Here is a 21446-nt window from a genome sequence, read left to right on the forward strand (position 1 = left end):
GGCTGATTCTAGGCACATTGTTGGCCAAAAATGGAAAATAAGGAGCAATTTCAAGTTTTCATCCACATTGGATGAAGTTTAATACTTGTCTGGTTTTCCTGGTTGAACTATTAAGATGTGATTACCTTCTGTTAAATCACGGCTTACTGCACTGATTTGTTCTTGTAAGACTCAGCTTGAAGGAATATCTGGAAGTTAGGGCACAGTTATAAATTGGAAAGCAGTACTTGTGTAGGTAATTTATAAAGGTGAGCAGATGTTAAAAGATTGCCTTCATGCATTGACTAGAATTGGATATGTAGATATTCTTTTTACAATTTTACAGAGAGCTTTTGAAATGGCCAACTTTCAATCTGATTTCTGTTTCAGTCCTGGCGGTCATAGATTACCAAGTTGTACCTGATCTGTTCACTGCCATCATCATTTTGACATTTTGTAGCATTGATCGTACTGTTGAGATAAAAGTATTGTTCACATAGGGGTGGACTCAATTAGCCGTGAAGTCCCATAGGAACCTTCCACTATGTATTCCTGAGCAGAAATACCGCGCAATTGCTGTGCACGAAACATTGTTAGTTTTCCCCCCTACCTGAGACATCCCGCAAAAAGGTATCGTGCGAGGTTCCTACAGAATCTCACGGCTAATTTGATCGCCATCATTGTTGAACAATAATGAGCAAGGATAGATGTAGGAATTCTTTTCATACAGAGGTGCATTTACCACCAGTCTTCCTGAACCAGTGTAATAGGTGTCTCGCATCACTTCAATTAACATTCACAACGTGCCACACTAGTCTCTCCCACTTCAAGTGTTCATATATGAACACAGGAGTTTATGCAAATGAAATACTTTGTACGCCTATTAATCTACCATGTGTCCGATTTTGAAAAATAAATATAATAGGTGCTCTGACCCTAGCCACCTAAATTTATTTATATAAAGTAGAGGCAAAAAAAAAGGACAACACCACCAAATTATACTAAAAGAATAAAGATTTTTATTAAGCATTGTAAGTTGCATTCAATAGCCTTCAAACATAACGCACCACAATCCACCGACTTCCAGACAAAGCCAACAGTAGTTCATTCTTGCACAGTCCATGAGTTGGGGCGAAACTCCTTTCAACTTACATTAAAAATACCTACTCAGCTCTTGCGGGCAAGGAACGGGGGAGTTACACCGCATTTCTGATCACTAATGAGTGATGAGCATTAGGAGAATTATATGAAAAGAAAGAAGTGATTTGGATTTTTTTTTTTTTCTTCCAAAAAGTACATTTAAAAGTTTGGAAACACTAACAGAAACATCAAAATGATACAGGTGTACTTTGCGTAGGATAAGGCTACATTCCTGAAAGAGAAGAGGTCAGGAATCCTGTCCTGCTAAAGAAGTGGGGGTGGGGGGGAAGGTTTAAAGATCAAAGTACTTATGATTTATTTATTTTTCCCACAGAATTCATATTTTCTAATGTGAAAACAGCAACAAAGAACAATAATGCAATACAGCAATGGATACACCAGTGAAACGTTGATATTTAAACGGCTACATATTTTTTTTTGTTTTAGGATAAATGCAACAGAGGTCAATAATCACAAAATTTTCTGTAAAGGTTAGAGCGAGATCAGTCAATGACTAAACATAAGTAACATTTTTCATAGAACTATTACTGATTATTAGTTTTTTTTTTCTTGTTTTGCAGATGGGCACAGAACTTGTAAGATTGGCAGAAATAGGACAAGAACATGCATAATATTAACTACACACCTTAAAATGATGAACCATGCAGGTCAATAGTAGCACTAATGGTCTACGCCTGATTCAAAACCACACAACTTTATTGATCACGGATGCATGGTATAACAGTATCACGGAAACTTTGAGAACGCCTGTTTTCTCCTTTCAGAAAAAAAAGGTCAGTTGATCTTGTTTTTTTTCTTCTATGATTTAGAACTTGCTTGAATAGTAATGAGTATTTAAAATATCATCAAAAATCTGCAAATGTTATGCTATAATTTGTTGTGTTCCAATAAGTTGCACATTTTACTACAAAACGAAAAACCACATCAACAGCGATGCAATAATAAAGAATGAAAAGGAAAAAAAAACTGCTTGTGCCATATTTCATTATAATACGGAAACCAGAGTTTCTGATTTATTTTCCTTTCTCTCTCTTGTGACACAGTAATGTAAAATCAAATATAATGGCATACATATGGTGCCAGATACTACAAATTGTATTCAAGATGTATCTTGTGTGCATACACACTATAATATATATATATATATATATATATATATATATATATATATATATATATATTTATTTCAGAATGTGTTTTTTTTATCTCAAGAAACAGAACAAGCGGTTTTGTCTTTTTTGTTGTAACCAGTTTTAACATTGCGTATGTTTCGTGTTAAAGTATGGGTGTCAAATGCTCTTACTTTCAGCTTTTTTGTTTTTTTTTCAATCCTTGTAGCATATTGACTACGACTGGTTAAAAAGTAAAATAAAATCTTTTCGTTTTTTTTTTTTTTTTTTTTTAGTCTGACTTCAAAAGAGGGATCCGAATTTCCAAGTCCTCATTTTTCACTTACGGAAAGAAAAAAATGTACATAACTGTAGGCTCTCCATCTTTCCAGATATTCCTAACCCTGAACTGTCTAACATCCTTCACCCTCTAGAAAAATAAGTTTACTCTTCTTTTTTTAAGACAACGGCTTCGAGGGTCTCCTCCTCGGGGTGCTCGCCGTCTGGATCTAGTGCATTAATGTGAGGATTCGTATTGCACGGTTTAGAGTCATTGCTTAAGGCACTTTCAGAGTGATTGGAAGCTTGGACCTCTCCTGAGCCTCCATTTATTTGGGAAGCCGGTGTCTCCTCGTTTCCCACTCCGTTCTCGGCAAGAGATCCATCTGAAGACACAGCGGATGATTTGGATGAGTCTTCGGATTGCGTCTTAAGCTCTTTGGCCACTTCTGCTGCAGAAGAAGCATACGGCGGCTTGGTCTGTGGTGGGAAAAAGAGGGGAAAAAAAAGTCAGATTTCTCAGCTTTTTGCACATTACAACTGAAGAGCGATAACACCAAATTGTGAATAAGATGATTTTGCTGCATTGTGGTAGATTTTACCTTCATATATAAATTCAATGTGTAATGATAGCAGTCACAGTACCTCATTCCTCTCCTTTTCCTACTCCAGTACTTGGTTTAGTGTTTGTAGGTTGTAGTGTTTGTTTTTAAATTGTTGCAGGTAACTGCAAGACAGTTAAGGCCACTGGCACACAGGCAATAGGCGGTAATAATGCAAAAACGTCAGTCGCGTCGCATGATGGGTTTTGGTCACCACAATGTAAAAGCTCCGTCTAGGCCTGAGTGCTGCAGACAAGCTAATAATTTGAAATCTTACTTATTATTCAGAAATAAGGAAAATATATTAGTAGCAAAACAGTAGTCAATTTGTGTATATTGTATGCACATTCCCACTAGGTGGTGGTATAGTGATGGGAACTTGGTGTGTTGATTTTATTTCAAATAAATAATGGAGTTTTTTTTTACAATTCTTAATAGATTATATAAACGGGATTGTTGGTGATATTATCGAAAAGTGGAGCAAGCAAAAAAATTAAGCCAAAATTGTTGCAAGCTGTGACGGGACCGGGCCACACTGCCAAGATAACATCTCCCACCGCCCGTCAAACCGCAGGGTGTACATGGACAGACACCCCACGACCAGTTTTTAAATTGCGCCCAGTGGACAAGGGGAGAACTTACTGCGGACACAAGGGGGAGAAAGAAGGGACAAGAAGTGAGGGACAGCTGGAAGCCGTGACACATAACAAAAGCGTGAAAGAGATAAATTTCAGAAGGGACTGTGTTATCCAAGATCTGGAGGTGGGGACAGATAAGTAATACCCATTGTCTTCCACAGGACTGGCCCAGACATTGCTGCAAGGACACACAACAGGGGAGCCACTGTGAAAGGCCAGTTCATCTCCACTCCTGCTCCAACCGCCTGGCCCAGCACCCACCAATGCTTAACTAGGAGAGACCCAGGGATTTGTCTGGAGAGGGGAAAACACAGTGGGAATTTGTCCATGGAAATAAGGAGCCACTGGGTGGGGAAAGGGGTAACAGATATCTGGTGTGGGGCTGATGTTAAATTTCTGTTCTCTACCAGTTCTCTATCGAACATCGATGTCCTCCTTAACCTGGGGAAGCAGGCTGTTGCTCCATCTTGGGACCTGTCCTCACCTCACTCAATCAGGAGATACTTGCCAGGTTCTGGGTACTAATTGGTGCGCACACAGGAGTGGGGAGACTGATACCAGAACCCCACCACGCTGGTGGAGAGTTGGCCAGGTGGCCGGGAACAACAAGATCCCTGGAGATTCTCTTGACAAACACTCTTGGCCTGTGGAACTTTTGTGCGGCTACGTTGGGTGGGGATCCTTGCCAGGACTCCTATTGACACTGGTGATCCGCTGGCCTACTGTTAACACACAGATTAACCTGAGCCAATGTATTACTGCACAGAAATACCACAATTACTGTACAAGAAACATTATTCATTTTTTATCTCACAAATGAACAATGTTTCCAACCTGGACCGGGAAATGCACTACTTTACTTTAACTTTATTAATTTACCATGCTAACCCCCAATCCAGTGCCACATTTGCCGACTCATTAAACTAATAATCTGAAGGTTTGAAGCACACTAAGAGGGGGGTAAAGAAACCTACACAGAGCACATTCAATATGAATATTGGGCCTGTTTGATTTGTGGACTCCTGACACATGATTTTTAAACAATAAATAAGTCTAACTTCCAAGGTCTGCGTTTTAAACGCAAATATGATTGAGAAAAACAAATTCTGATAGCAGTCATCTTTAAGTAAAGGAAATAGCCGTTAAGTAATGTTTATGAAACTCACTTTAATAATACAGTCATCACCACATTCCCTGGAAAGAGAATGTGTATGTATTCACTGGTTGAACAATATAATGCAGCAGATGGTGGTTATTAAGAGATTAATGCATTATATCAAATCCCATCATACATCAATATTAATGCAGTTCTGTTTATCACTGTGTACCTGAGATGGCCCTTGGTTCTTGTATCCTCCTCTTCCATAATATTTGCCCCCTCTTGCAAATGTTCGTATAACTGGGGTAGATATAACTCCTCTGGGGCGTCTGTATTTGGAAAACACATATTGTTACATGACTGCAGTAGTTACAAGACTACAAAACATTCAAGTATTTCTTCTTTACAGATTCTCTCTCACCAGGACCTCCCAAGACAATAGGGGGACCTGCCCTTTAATATTACTCTGTACTATGGATCTACAGTTCAGTAAATACTATGTGGTTGTCGTGGAAATGTTAAAGTACCAGTATATAAATTGGAATGAAATCATTAAGTGCAGGTCAGCTGGGTCTCAACTCCACATTTATATTCTCTATGACTAGACTGTTCTGTAATTCTGATGAGAAGTAAATGCACAAGGCTGCTACTACTATGAGGGCGATTTATATACATGTGCAGACAGAAGATAGGTTTGTTGTACGTACCCTCGAGTTGGTCCACCAACAGAAACCACCTGCAGGGCAAATGGTCCTCTGCCACGACCACGTCTAGTCCCTGCCCACTGGCCGACCACCGTCCCGGCTATCTCAAGCTTCCCTCCCTGAGAAGGAATGGGCTGGACCCCTAAGCAAAAAGGACAATGAGAATGTCAGAATGATTCAACAAACTAGATGCACCTTCAATATCTGTGCCCGGAGATGAACTTTCAGGATATTAATGGAGCCCGTAATAGAATTCCTCGATGACCATATCTCATAAGGCCATAGAGCAGAAGACAAAACAAAATGCAATAAACTTATACAAGATAAGAACAATTACTAGAGACAATTTTATTGGAGTTTAGTGTTTATCTTTACAACCCTCATTTATGAGGTTGTCATCCTGCATGATCAAATAGATATTACAGCACAGTGTGCTCACAGCCAGCAGTCCCAGGTGGGCAGAAGAAAATTATTAAACTCAAGCAAAGCTAACGGGCTGCTATGGGTATGACTGGTTGAATAAAACCTATTTTATAGCATGCTTCTGGCAGGAGATTGAGGCCAGAGACTAGTGACAGAAATCCAGTTTGTACACAAGCTGCGATTAGTGGACAACCAAGTTTCAATAGTCAAACAGGCTTCACTGGCGAAAAGTTTGCAGCATGTCAGAGCACCTTTACATTCACCATGTATGGCTGATGTTGCAGATCATGGACATATTTCTGACACTATAGAATTATTAAGTTATGTACCAGATATTTTTATTACCCTATATGCTATGATTCTGCAATTAACACTAAGCGAAAGGTAGTTGACAGACAGCTTTTGCATTTGAATCCCACAACCGAGAATTTCACTGCGGAACAACTTCTAATAAACAGCTCACAATAAAAAAGGCGGACAAAGGAGTAGTTAAAGGATATGCCAGGGTTACTGTGTGCCACTACTGAGTGACAGCGATTTCAGTCGGTCAATTTGTTGTAGGGTGGCCATGAATGTAAATTATCCTCTTCCTATGTATTCCTCATCACTTTTGGTTTATTGTCCTTGTCTCAATATACAGATCAACAGAGCAGAGCGACAGTCGTCTCACTTTTTTTGAGACGACCCCCTAGTTTAAACATACATTTATACATACAATTTATTTGGATTATAGCTTTCTTTACATGTGATGTATTAGTTAAACCATGTAATGATATGCAAGATGTACACACAGTGCACACTGATCAGTGGTTGGATGAACGTGCAGTTCATTAATGGTCTCCATATAACATTGTTTGTTCCCTCAATTTCAGGATTAAATATATTTTAAGAAGCACCTGGCACTTCAGCCTATGAAAACCTTTGTCTGTAAAGTATTTGATTACTTGTGTCTAAGTCCAAAAGGAACGGTCTGGGTAAGTGGGTTATTGGAGCATTGACCGACCGGCAGCAGCACTTGACTGTACGTTTGCAATTTCATCTTGCATAAAACAAATAGTTTTGATGTCTCATTAATATTCTTTCAAACTAGTCTACATAAAGATGTGTTTAGAAAAATCAATGCGGTTTGCCAAGGTGGGTGTAGGAGTCCTTTTATCACGTATGCTCCTAACTCCATGGACCGAGCCTCTAGATACTACTGTTGCTGAGTACTGCTCAGAGGCAGCTGAGTTTTGCCTACACCACAGATCCAAGGAAGTGAGAAAAATTGGACCACACAATAGAACAAGATTGTGGGAGTTAAGTCATGTGACTAATGGCCCATGGCTCCTGCTAACAGACAATTCGTTCTGGATTTAATATGCACTCACCAGAGAATCCTCTTCCTCTGCCTGGAGGTGGAGGCATTGGTCCAAAAGGTCGTGGGTACATAGCAGCAGGGTAGAAAGGCATGGCGGGTGGCGGTGGGAATGGCAGTGGGTAGTTCTGCCTGGAAAAGTGAAGCCCTTCCAGGATGCTTTGTTTCATCTTGTCCACCTTGGCAGCTTGTTCTGCCTGTATTAGAAGGGAACGTTACACTGAACAGGGCCCAGATCTCCCACACATAATGGTGAAAATACATTTTACTTCACAAATATAACAGCAAACACACATTGCAATATATGGAACTAACCATTCCAGGTTGAATAGTATGGTGTACGCAGATTTTTTTTACTCTGATAAGGCTGTGACTTCTTCAACATTTCAGTATAATTGTCTCCGGAGTAACCATTACAATATGACGATACATCTGTATGTATGTAACATGGAACACTGGAATTCTACACTCCAGTACTTGGGAGATCTGGTTACATACCTGACCATCACAGAGGTCAATTAGTGAGGCCTTCTCCCTGGTGCTTTTAATGAGTTTGGTCTGAAATAACTTTCCATCAAAATACATCCAGGGACAGCAGTGTTCCCAGGGAATGGGTTGTCCACAGGCGTCGTTGGCCAGGAGAGCCATGTCCACTCCACTCATGAACAACGCGGACAGCTGAATCCCTCTGGGGTCCAAGTTATCGATCTGCAACCAGAGTTACTATGGTTTAATCTGTGGCTTGTAAATGTATATTAAAACTCCAACACACCATGTATTTTAAATGAGACCTTGCTGCACTAACATCAGAATTATTGATATAATGTAATATAACGCTGTGCAAGTACGCTGCTCTGTAGGAGCAAGGACGCTGCTCTGTAGGAGCAAGGACGCTGCTCTGTAGGAGCAAGGACGCTGCTCTGTAGGAGCAAGGACGCTGCTCTGTAGGAGCAAGACTGGTCATTCTCTTAGCGTTATTTCTTTTTTCAACTACTACTACTACTACTACTACTACAAGACAGAAGACTCATCTATTTTGTTGAGTATCCATTTCAAATAAAATACAACACTAAACAGCTCTTTTTTCCTTTGATGCACTTAAACTAAATACATGGTTCTAGCGGACCAGGGCATGATGGCTCTTGTAATTCCATGTTATGCTCTGACAGACATGGACATGCTGATGCTTGTAATTCTACAAATGCCAGAATGCCCAGCCCAAGCAGCTAATGGAGAGCTGGTCACAAAAATAAATTGCTGGATATCATCCAGAACCCTGCCTGGCCCCCACCGCCCTTGGGATTCCGCCCCTTGCTGACGAGCCTAGGGTTAGTTTCATATTATGACAGGAGGACGCAATGACGCGGGTCACCCTGTTAATGCTTACTTATTTTAAGGAGGGATTAATCTAGGATTTATTTTTTACTTTTTTTTCTGTATAGAATAACAGGGCAATGAAAATAAAACAACAGCTGGTATAAATACATCTCTAAAAAGAACATAAATAGCATATAAAGAAAAAGCAATACATGTACTAAGTTGCTGGGCGGCAAGTAAAAGCCAGCAATTCTGAATGCAGAAGACCCATGTAAAATAAATAGTAAGGAGTTTGAGCAGGTGAAGGTAGTAGGAGAACGAGACTAGTGCTTGGCAAGTTCTGCAAGTGGTGCGAGGTAAATAGTGCACATCCATCACTTATTTACATTTATAAATACATTATAAAATAAAAGCCCACTAATCCTATTTAAGATTATTAACCTGCAAGTAGAAAGAAAATCAGGACTTAAAATATATAATGTGTTACAATACAAAAGTCAGTAGGTTTCTTGTCTTCCAGAATGTGGGGCCTTCGTTACCTTAAGTTCCTGAAGCTGATCAGGTTCATACAGTTTAGGCGACAGTGCCTGGGCAAGGAAGGCATCAAGCTCCTGCCGACGGAGTATTCTGATGCCAGGCCACTGCACAATATAGCTGCAAAAATACAAACATATGAAGCTTGAGGGGTCAAAAAGCTCAAATAGCAACTTTAATTTCTTTGTGTCATACGGATGCTGCATAACAAAGTATAGAGCCGAGACACAATCCTCAAGAAACATTGTACAGGGCACCTACCGTAACACGCAGCACAGCACCATGAGGTGAGTGGGCACATTGGCAGGATTGAGCATGGCTGGTGTATCTGATCTCATGCATGCCAGGAAAGCTCTCATCCTCCGGTTCTTGTCCTCGACAGCTTTACCCAACCACAGCTGCTTCAGATTTGGGCAGGTCCATTCTCTAAATGCCAGAGCTTCCACCAGTTCTGGAGTCTGGGGGGACTTCCCCTTATAGGCGGCCCACTCTTTAATAATGACTGGGTAATCTGTAACAATAATACAGTCTCGCCAATAAATGAGAAATCAGGGAGAAAGTAGGCGATAATATACATGATTAGTCACAGGGGCTAATCAAAATGGAGATTGAATGGTTGAAGAAGAGCTGCAAAACACTAAACTACACAATTTCCATTTTTCAATCCCATATTGAATTTCTGAATAATACTTTATGGTGTTGCTTGCTCTTTATTTGTCCTTACAATGGCTAATCTTGCTTCGTGACACATCCGGGCCTACTCGGCCACCTCCTCATGTGCGGATTGCAGATGGAACTGCTGAGGACTGCCTAAAGGTGGGCTGGGCTAACAATGAAACAGCAGAATTTTGCCTAAAAACATCAATATTCACTTTACACACTTCAGTAGTTTTACCCTTTTTATTGAAGCTTGAGACTTGCACAGATCAATGTGCTACTCTTAGTTACTCACAGGGGTTGTCACAAGTTGTTTTAAAGATATAGTCAGTCTCAAAAGCAACTGCAAAGGGCAGCTACGTTTGTCAAATGCTGCCAAATAGCAGTAAGCTCATGGGGTTTTGTCCATTTAATAACATGCAAGACAGAAGACTAACATTTAAGAATACAGAAAGAGCAGCCAGAAACATGAATGATGATGTTACATTTTCACTTGAGCTCATGTGTGTTGATCACAACTATTTTGTGTTCACTGGCAATGCTGCAGTGTATTACAGGTGGAAGTCACCAAGATGTGGGCAGAATCGTAGCAGGCTTCCAAGACTCAGGGCGTGGGATAAGCTAACAGATTAGATAAACAGGAGGCTCATGAATTTGCTCCAACATCTAGGGCTTGGTTGACTATTGAATAACCTGGAACTAGCTCCTAATTCACTGCATGACCTTTTTGTGCAAGAACAGTAAAGGCTGTTGGTGACTTACATTCAGGGACCATTCTGTTCTTTCTGAAAGCCAGACGCTCAGTTCTCTTCCTGCTTTCCGCCAGACTGAACAGGACTCCATAGACATACTGGCGCACTGGTCTAAATAGGATGGCGGCAGGGGGAAGGTCCTTATTCGCTTCATCTTCAATAGTTACCGGAATTTTTATTTCTCCCTTTTAACAAAAATAAATGAAACACCTTTATATGAATAGAGCAAATTAGAAACATTTCTAACAATGCCAACATAGAAGGCAGGTCAATACTATATTGCTGTTCTCCTCACATATATGTCAAGAGTTCAGCAAGAAACTGGAGATATTTTTTGATTCTAGGGGGAAGAAGTTTTTCATATGCACAATAGACGGTCACCAAGCTTATAAAAAGAAAACACTACATTGGCTGAAAATAGAGGACAATGACTTAAGCTGGGTGCACACTACGGGGTTTTCAGATGATTATCAGGCCAATCACACAATAAACGAACGTTCAGCCCGATATCGCATCAGTGTACACGCTCTAACGATAAACGGATATCGTTTGATTTGATTTTAAAACCAAACTAAAAATCTGTTTTAATGATGGAACGATGTTGTTCCAATCCTGCAGTGTGTATGTACTCAGGACCGGCAGTGTCCATACATCTCTATGGAGTGCACAGAGTCACAATCGTTTCAGCCGATGGTTATGACAGATGAAGAGCACAGATCTGAAGGTAAATCTTGTAAAATGTGTTTAGTGTGTACATGAATCAACATGCAGATCAAGAATATATTTTATTCCCCAGTCATTGGTAAAGTAGTTAACTATATCGCATTGGGAGAAACTTTCTATAATGTGTACCCAACCTTACAGAAAACATATAAAGTCCAAGATCCCCAACACATGTGTTTCTCTGTAATATTATATCCCAAATAGCCAGATTATTTTTTTCCTAGAACACATTTACCCTTTTTTAGATGCCGTTCCATTAAGAAGTATCCCTGGATACTACAACGTGTCACTAGCCTCCCAAGACACTGCACTACCCATGAGAATGTGTGAAGTCAACCTCTCATGTCTACGCCCTTTCTACAAGCATTATGCATGGACAGCAAGCTCACAACAAATGCTTGTCAGGTCCTGCTGTCAATCAACATGTGACAAGCATCCTTTGGGCCATTTATTCCTACACCGACAGAAAGTCAGTAACCTTATGGAGGCTAATTTGCATATTAAAAAACAAAAAGTGTAGAGAGGAAAATACATTCTAAAACAAACCCCTAGGTGAGTCAAAAGCAATCTATTTAAATCATATGATTTTTATACCTTTAACTTATGGTATGGGGGACTTGCTTATTCAACACTAAATGGTATTAGACATCTTTCAAATTGGAAATATGAATTTGCATTCTGGAGCCATTTGCATTAGGTAGGAATACCAGCATTGGAGACAGATTTAAAAAAAATAAAAATAAAAATGAACCCTGGAACAGATATGAAACACAATATGCTAAGTAATAATGAACCGGAAACATTTACATTGTAATAACAAGTACACTTTCAGAGACCAATAATAAATAGAGTATGTTAATTACTGTTCACATTAAAAAAAAAAATAAAAAAAAAATGCTCCATTCAGAGAAGTATATGATAGGTCACAGGTTTTTGGGGACTGCTAAATTAAAACCGGAAAACAAATCAAACAAAGAGCAAAAACTCTTCACTTTTGTAGATTTGGAGTTTGAAACCAAGTAAGAATGCCAGGTGTATGTAGGTATACATAGAGTGTATAGCACAGACCTTTGTCAGCACATGGAAGATGTAGGGGTACATTAACCCTTTCTTGTGACGATGTTCTGCTACTCTCAATACTTCAGGTGCCACAGGAGGCAGTGGTGGAGTTGTGATGTCCATGTGGTTCCTGGTGGGCATGGAGAGAAGACAAGGAATCTGTAGTCCTCCTTGGTTGCCTTTCTTGTCAGCGGTCTTCATTCCTGGTGTGGTAGGTGAGGGACTTTCGGCCTGTGTGACACGCAAGCAAAATAGAGAGTATTTTTATTGGACAAATATCTATAAACTTGAGAGTAGCAAGTATAAATGTTATAACATAAGGCATTTTACATGAAAAAAACAACAACAACACGCTTTTGTGCTATTTGAGTAACAGAAGAAATATGAATCAAAAACTGCAACAAACTGTAAGCAGCATTGATTTATTTAGATTTAAAAAAAAAATTAATTGACACAATCAATATGTATGAAATTTATACTTAAACACAGCTTTAAGAAGAAAAAAAAAGGAACATTTAAAGGAAACTGACATGCTATTGGCTGTGCTGTACAGAAGGGGAGGAGCTTCAATTAAAGCCACTGCAGAGTTAAGTACTATGATTAAGTGCCTGCTCCAGCACAAGCCCTCTCTACCCAGTGATTAGCCGTGTTCTCCAAAGTGGAAGATAAGGAAAATGGAACGTTCCGATTGTATGGATACATTTATCTAAACATTGTAAGCCTCACTGTTTTATTCTCCATCAGACTAAAGGGATTGACACTTACCATGATCTGCTTGGCTAATAATAATGTGGGGTATATCAGGGGATGAAGACTGACTAGGGCATCTTATTAATGTAAAAAATAATAAAGTCATTCAGTGACTGTGTCATTATAGCTGTGTAAAAAGCGTACGAGCTGGTGATATAGTTTATAGCATTGGCCAGGCAAAGTGATCTAACAAAAAAAAAAAAAAAAAAAAAAAAGAACTAGCTGCGTACGGATGCAGGGATACCAGATTCACAAAACAAGTGCATTACACAATGACATTTCATTTCTATAACACTGGACACCACGCATAGAAAACAAAGCATCATCTCCTATTCTGCCATAATCGGACACTGTACAAATAAATGCATTACCTTGGTTTGGTCTGTGGTATCCTTATTTGTTTGTCCGGGTGATTTACTCTTTTTATCCCACCCAGGCTTGGCACCGCTGATGTGGCTGAAAGAGAAAATTGAAGCAAGAAATAAAACCAAACTGCACATGAAAGGGGATGCATTGCTAGAACAGTTTCTACAAACTTTAGCTACATTGTTTTAACAACGGATTTCAATAACCAGAATCATGTGCACATTATTTTACGTCCTGTATCTCATTTGCCCCAGTCAAAGGGGGAAACTCAATTGTGCGCGAGGTGTTTCTGGGTTTATTTTTTTCAGATAAATCTCCGCTAAATTTTCCTCGCACACCATAGAGGCCCGAGGAAAATTGAGCGCAGATTTTTACCGTACTAATGTTAAAAATGTGCAGCCACAATGTTCTTAGGAACATCATCGCTAATTGAACCTCCCCCAAAATAGGGTATCTTCGTCGGACCATTATTTACACAGAGCTCACATACTACACAGAGCTTTACGGTCACAATTTTTATTTAATCCCATTAATCTCTGTTCCAGTGGAACTCACAAACCAATTTCCGTACCCTTCCCCAAGCCCCAATTCATCCAACAGTATGTCTTTGGACGAGGAAATTGGAGCATTGTATAAATAGGAAAACACCAAGCACATAGCACCTGAGCTGGGAATTAAACATACGACCCATTGCGGCAAGTCTGACCACTATACAACGCTACCACACCATCAGGTGGATATAACCCACTTTCAAAACCTCCAGGCAGTAAAGCCCACAGAATTGCAATTTTAGAGGTACATCTCTATGAAACACTTTGTAGTTCTGCTATTCTACATGTACTTGATAGTTTGTGTTTAATAAACCAGAGTGCATAATACAGATGTTCAAGAAAGACATTGGAATGAGATTCTACATAAAAAAAAGGCAACTCACTTGCTGGCTCCTCCATTGCCATCATCATTGTCGGACGAGGATGAAGCAGAAGATCGTGGGAAGTAGGCAGAATCTACGTGGTTGGGGCTCCCGCTCTGGGCTGGGTTGATGGGTGAAGATCGCTCGTACAGAGGTGTGTGTTTGCCTTCAGGAATGTTACTGTAGTTGTTCTGCTCAGACACACTTTTACTTGTGTGACTGGTGGTGGCTGTGGATTCAGGTAGGTTGTACGGATATGGACCTTTAACGGTAGCACCACTATGACTAGACATGTGTGGGGCCTGTAAGTAGTACAACAAATGACAGGCAATTAGAGAATGCGATAATGTTTACCTAAATAAGCAGCAGGGTGAGCATATAGGCAGCTTGTAATGTAAATACTGGTGACGTAGCCATTTAGGAGAAGAGGGTGCATTTGGTGGATGCCATTTATTGGGAAATTGTTATAAGCAGCCAATTAGCAACAGCACTGGTACAAAGGAAGAGGATAAGTGTGTATAATATATTATATAAATAATAATGTGCATCTGTGTTTGCACCACGCTATACTAAATATGGTTGCATTATACACTACGTTATGGGACCAACCAATTATGCGCTTTATGTTGTGATTATTTGAGAAGTAGTCGTATATTCCTGAGTAAAAACACCATTCTGATACACAATGGCGGTTTTAGCACAGTACACAGAGCTGGCTCCTAGATTGTGGACAAAGTGTCACGTCTCGTTGCACAGCCTGGTGATGAAAGCCCTCACACATGGTCAGGAGAGGCAAGCAAAGACTGTTCTAAAGCATTTAGTAACTAAAAGTAAAGATAACTAACAGATCAGCAATAATATTTCTTTACCATAGGCTTTGCTTGAACGGAAGCTGGAGGAACCATTTGAGAAGATGGGCAAACCTGCATCATACCATGGTCTCTACTCGGATTTGGTCTTCCTGTTCAAAGGAATAAAAACACCCCATTAATATACTGCAATAAGGATTAACTCTACAAATATATCAATGTACTTAAACAGCCTTCTCAAACATTCACTTGGTACAATACAAAACTTGAGATCCATGTACAAAGTAGTGTAACACATTAGTTACAATATGGTAGAAGTCCTTTCCCTAGGAATTTCAACGTTACCTTAATATTGCATCAGGTGTCCCTGTGTTTTAGGCCAGAGGACACAAGCCTCAGTGAAACATTTAAAAACTTATGTGAAGCGAGTATCAATCCACCCAGTGAGGTCTTTACTACCCTATTTCCTCTGATGTACAGTCTGAGTCCTCCGACATTCTGTTCCCAGTAGCTACAAAGTAATCAAAATATGGCAACAGGGACCACAGTTGACTGTAATGTTATAGGATGGTGGAAGGCTACAAAGCAAAACAGGAGCTCCACCTTTAAATGTCAGAAGAGATCGGTTTACTCAGACTAAATCAGGGCAGACGTATGTATTTCAGGAGTCATATCAAATTACTCCGGATACAAGGAGCTTCATGCAGCTGTTTTAACCAGTACTCCATTGTTAAATTTAGAACTATGGCTGAAAGCTGGGGGATGTGTGAAGTTGTAGAAAGGTTGTGTGACCCACTAATAAGAGACAAACTGTGCGAGGAAACGGTTCCACCACAGATGATACATGCAATATGGAACTGCTGAACACAGGACCCGATAGTCCCACAGGTAACTTAGTCTGGCATTTGGCAAAGACATGACTGTGCACTACCAACGTAGCACACCTGACCTTAGGACAAGGATTGCCTAGAATTAGACATACCCACACCCCCGAAGAGAAAAGATGAATTATACTACAGTCATGCCCAAGTTAGGATGAGCTTCACTTGCCAACAGGTAGCTTACCTACGGGGCAAAAGCAGAAAGACAAAACACTTCCCTGCTAAGGGGGATCCTGGAGGAACAGGAGTCAGTTGGCTGGCCACACTATGTCCACTGGGAAGGCAGGACCAGCGAGTGGTCACTATATAGGCTCAGACAAATCTGAAGGCAAGTTGTAGCAGCCATAATACTCTGCAGAACTGAAGACATGCTGACCACTTCGGAGATGTTATTCTTCCAGCACTATTTGCCAATCTGTATCATTGCTCCTACACCCACCAAGTCGGCAGGGAGTGGCCCCTGAAAATTCACTTTCACAGGCTCATCATCAACGTGCGCATCTTGAAATGCCATTCAGCCCTCCCTGCCTGGAACATTGTGGTGACAGGATTGGTGGTGTTGCAGGAAGTCCACAGCAATGACTAAACCCTAAACTTACCAAACTCAGCCAAGGGTCAACTGGACCTGCAGCTGAAGCTGGGAAGAGAAGTAGAGTGAGAATTCCAGCAATGGAAACGGGCAGATGGGAAGAGTTGGGGGAAAAAAGAGGATTTATATACTCACGTTAAATCCGTTTCTCTCATTCCGCCTGGGGGACACTGCTTACCATGGGTTGTGGAGGGGAGCACGGGGAGTTGGCACCTAACTACTTAAACTTTAGCACTGCTGACAGACCCCTCCCCTCTACAATCCCCCCGCCTCTTCCTCCTCAGTTAATTTAAAAAGCCCCAAGGAGATAGGTCAATCAAACAAGAGCATACAGAGGAAAGGCAGAAGGGAGGGATCGCAGTGTCCCCCAGACGGAATCAGAGAAACGGATTTAACGTGAGTATATAAATCCTCTTTTCTCTTTCATCCAGTCTGGGGGACACTGCTTACCATGGGGACGTTCTAAAGCAGCCCCCTAAGGGTGGGACCGCTCTGAAAGCCCCGCTCGTAGAGCATTATGAGCGAAGTTTGCATCCGCGGAAGTGAATACATTAAAATGATAGAATTTGGTAAATGTGTGGACAGAAGACCAGGTGGCGGCCCTGCAAAGCTGGTCAGCAGAAGCCCCATTTCTTGATGCCCATGATGCCTCTACCGATCTGGTGGAATGGGCCGTAAGTCTCTCTGGCACAGGACGATTAGCCTTTATGTAAGCTTGCTTAATGGTTGCCGTAATCCATCTTGTAATGGACTGTTTTGAGGCTGGCCAGCCTCTCTTATTAGAATCATAAAGAACAAACAGAGAATCAGTACGTCTAATCTGAGAAGTTCTTTTGACATAAATGCGGAGAGCCCTAACCACATCTAACTTTTCCATAGACTGCAGATCAGACTGAGAAGTAGATGAGAAAACCGGAACTACAATTTCCTGGTTTAAATGGAAGGATGACACCACCTTTGGAATAAAGGAGGGAATCGTTCTCAAAACCGCTGTCTTCATAAAAATCCAGATATGGTTCCCGGCAAGACAGAGCTCCCAATTCCGACACCCTGCGTGCCGATGCAATTGCCAAAAGAAAAACAACCTTCCAGGTCTAACACCTAAAATCTGCCTTAAGTAAAGGCTCAAAGGGAGGCCTTTTAAGCATATCCAGTACCAGGTTAAGATCCCATGGTGCTGTAGGCGGAACATAGGGAGGCTGAATATGTAACACCCCTTGAAGAAAATTCCTGATGTCCGGCAAATCGGCTAATTTCATTTGAAAAAAGACTGAAAGTGCCGATACCTAAACTTTTAGGGAACCTAAACGAAGCCCTGCTTCTATGCTTCTAGCCCATCCTGAAGAAAAGCGAGGGAGACGAAAGGAGGATGTGTGACATGTTCTATTTTCACACCATCTGATATAAGCTTTCCAGATTTGATGATAGATACGACCCGAAACTGGCTTTCGAGCTCGCATCATAGTGTTCACTACACTGGAGGAAAAACCCCTAGCCCTCCAGATCCTGGCTTCAACAGCCATGCCATTAAACTGAGCTGAGGTAAATTCTGGTGACGAAAAGAACCTTGTAGAAGAAGATCGTTTCGTGCCGGAAGACGATATCCTTGGCCCACCGCCATGGATATTATGTCTGCGTACCACACTCGACGCGACCATGAGGGAGCTATTAGAATCACCGGCCAGCCGCCTTGCCTCACTCGTCTGAGTACTCTGGGAAGCATGGTAATCGGGGGAAATCGATAACCCAACCTGAATTCCCATGACATGGACATCACGTCCACCGCTATTGCTAAGGGATCTCTTGCCCTTGCGCAAAACCTGTGAACTTTCCTGTTGTGTCTGGAGGCCATGAGATCTACATCCGGAAGATCCCACCTCTGAACTAGAGACTGAAATACTTCCGGGTGGAGGGACCACTCCCCTGGCATCATCGCATTGCGACTGAGGTAATCGGCCTCACAATTTTTTAGTCCTGGAATGAACACCGCCAATATTGCTGGAATGTACTTTTCTGCCCAAAGGAATATCTGAGCTGCAACGCGCTTTGCAGCTGCACTCCTGGTTCCTCCCTGTCTGTTGACATATGCCACAGCCGTGGCATTGTCGGACTGAACTCTGACTGGGTGGCCCTGAAGGAGAGTCTGGGCCCCCGAAGAGCTAAAAGAATTGCCTTCAACTCCAACGTGTTGATTGATAGGGCTAATTCCTGTACTGACCAGAGCCCCTGGAGCCTGAGGTGCAGGACTACCGCCCCCCAACCTCTCAGGCTGGCGTCTGTTGTGGCTATGATCCATGACCATGGAGCAAAGGACCTGCCCACCACCATGTGATCCTGAATAAGCCACCACTGGAGCGATTCTCTCGCCCTCGGAGACAGTGAGATCCTCTGGAGATCCAAGCGTAGGTGGGATCCTGACCATTTCGTCAACAGATCCCACTGAAAACATCGAGAATGAGCTCAACCAAAGGGGATGGTCTCGAAGGAGGCCACCATCTTTCCCAGCAGCCGCATGCACAAGTGTATTGAGGGGCTGGGAGAAGATAAGACCTGAGTTGTTATACTCCGAATAGAACCGATCTTCTCGGCAGGCAGGAACACCTTTTGCTGGCTGGTGTCCATGATGAGCCCTAGGAAAACCATGCGTTGACACAGAACCATCTGGGATTTCTTTAGGTTTATCAGCCATCCATGGCCCTCGAGAACCGCCAAGGTGAGGGATAAGTGATGACGTAAGCAATCCTCTGAGGAGGATTTGATGAGCATATGGTCCAAATAAGGCATGACCTGAACTCCTTGTAGATGAAGACAGGCTGCCATCACTGACATGATCTTCATGAAAACCCTCGGCGTTGTGGAGAGGCCAAAGGAGAGGGCACGAAACTGATAGTGGTTGGACCCCACTGTGAATCATAGGAGAGACTGATGGTCGCTCCAAATGGGAATGTGGAGGTATGCGTCTTTTATGTCTATGTACACCATAAACTGATCCTTCTCCAAGCCGTTTATCACCGACCTCAGGGATTCCATCCGAAATCTGTCTACCCATAAGTGCACATTGAGGTTCTTTAGGTTTAAGATGGGTCGAAAAGAGCCGTCCGGCTTTTTGACCAGAAACAGATTTGAATAAAACCCCTGTCCCTTCTGTTAGTCTGGAACCCTGCAGATGACTCTTTGCGAAAGAAGAGAGGCGACAGAATCCTGTATTGCCTGTCTTCTTGTTGGATCTCGGGGTAGCGTGTTATGAAGAAACAATGTGGTACCGGGCCCAGCAGGTCTATCATGTACCCCCTTGATATAATGCCCCGAATCCAAGGATCTTGAGAGGACGCTGCCCACCGTTCTTGAAACAAAGACAGACGTCCTCCCACTGGCGCCCCCTCCTGCCGAATAGAGTGGTCGTCAGGACGCAGGCTTCTCCTGGGTCTTGGAGGCCTGGCGCAAACGAGGATCTTCCCCTGACAGAGGAGCCTCGAGCATTTGGATGTCTACCTCTAAAGGACTGTCCTCTAGGCAAGGAGGTCCCCCGAAAGGGCTGACCCGAGGGTTCCGGCTCCTGTTAGAGAGTACCGGCAAGGAAGTGCTTTTGCCCCGTTGCCTGTGAGATCATAGTATTCAATTACGGGCCGAACAAACCTGCTGCTGAAAAGGGAATGGTTTCAACGGACCTTTTTGATTCCGCATCTCCTTCCCAGGATTTCAGCCATAACGTCCTTCTTGCTGAAATAGATGCAGCCTGAATAGAGGAGGACACAAACGCTGTGTTCTGGGCCACCTAAAGGTACCCCGATGCCTCTTTCAAATGCAATGCCAGGGATGTAAATCAGAGTCCTGTAAGGCCTCTGCCAGTTGGTCTGCCCATGCTTCCATGGCTCTAGCATCCAAGCTGAAGCAAATGTGGGTCTAAAGGAAGAACCCGCAGCCACAAATATAGATTTCAGCTGGGATTCCACTCTGCGATCATTGGCATCCTGCAGAGTTGCCGAACCTGGGGCTGGTAGTAAAGTGTGTTTGGCCAAAAGGGCTAAAGGAATATCCACTTTGGGAATACTCTCCCAGCGAGCCACATCTTCCTCCTGCAACGGATACAGGGAAGAGAACCTTCTGGGAACAGAGAATCTTTTCTCCAGGCTCCCTCTGCAATATCTTTTAAGTTCTACAGAAGGGGGAAAACGGATAGGCTTCCTTTTGGCCTTCTTAAAGAGACTTCTGTCTCTAGGAGTGGGATCCTCCGGTTCTGGGAGGTCCAACACTTGTCTTACCGCTAAAACCAAATCATCAATAAATTGGCTTTTAGTGTTTTCTTCCTGCTCCAAAGTTTGAACCTGGTCAGGATCAGAATTTATTTCCCCCTCCTCTTCTGAAAACCCCTCAGAGTCTGAAAGGACCATAAGGGTATTAGCGGATCTAGGCAGCTTCCTTTTAGCAGGCGGGATGTTTGGGGATTCAAGTAACTGGTTTAGTTTATCCAAACCCTTTATAAATGCTGCGGACCATGCCAGTTCTGTGGAAACAGGGGCCTGGTCCGTAAGTAATGAGGAAGGTCCTGGTATAGACGTTCCAATAGAATCTGAGGTAGTGGGGAGGGCCAAAGGTGTACTAGCATTATTAGCCACCGAGGCTGCCACATTAGATAGCAATTGATTGGATTGTAAAAGCATCTGTGCTAAAGAGGAGGCCACCCAGGCCGGTTCCTCCGTCAGTGGGGCTGAAATAAGCTGTGTTTGTACAGTGGGGACCCCTGC

At 42.2% G+C, this 21446-nt stretch overlaps 1 protein-coding gene across 1 annotated transcript in view; it reads right to left on the reverse strand.

Annotated features, from left to right (window-relative positions):
* Positions 1–975: 975 nt before the first annotated feature.
* The window catches only part of FAM120A (family with sequence similarity 120 member A), a 45333-nt gene continuing 24862 nt past the window's right edge, over positions 976–21446 (reverse strand). Inside the window, exons 6-17 of the mRNA XM_075183194.1 lie at positions 15292–15383; positions 14444–14724; positions 13515–13599; positions 12403–12624; positions 10622–10796; positions 9464–9713; positions 9208–9322; positions 7850–8059; positions 7365–7548; positions 5575–5713; positions 5097–5196; positions 976–3008 (exon numbers count right to left, since the gene is read on the reverse strand). Coding sequence (XP_075039295.1) covers positions 2694–3008; positions 5097–5196; positions 5575–5713; positions 7365–7548; positions 7850–8059; positions 9208–9322; positions 9464–9713; positions 10622–10796; positions 12403–12624; positions 13515–13599; positions 14444–14724; positions 15292–15383 — 2168 coding nt within the window. The 3' untranslated portion in view covers positions 976–2693. The remainder of the gene's footprint in view (positions 3009–5096; positions 5197–5574; positions 5714–7364; positions 7549–7849; positions 8060–9207; positions 9323–9463; positions 9714–10621; positions 10797–12402; positions 12625–13514; positions 13600–14443; positions 14725–15291; positions 15384–21446) is intronic.

This window comes from Mixophyes fleayi, chromosome 8 (assembly GCF_038048845.1).
Source record: "Mixophyes fleayi isolate aMixFle1 chromosome 8, aMixFle1.hap1, whole genome shotgun sequence".
In the NCBI taxonomy this organism is placed as follows: Eukaryota; Metazoa; Chordata; class Amphibia; order Anura; family Limnodynastidae; genus Mixophyes; species Mixophyes fleayi.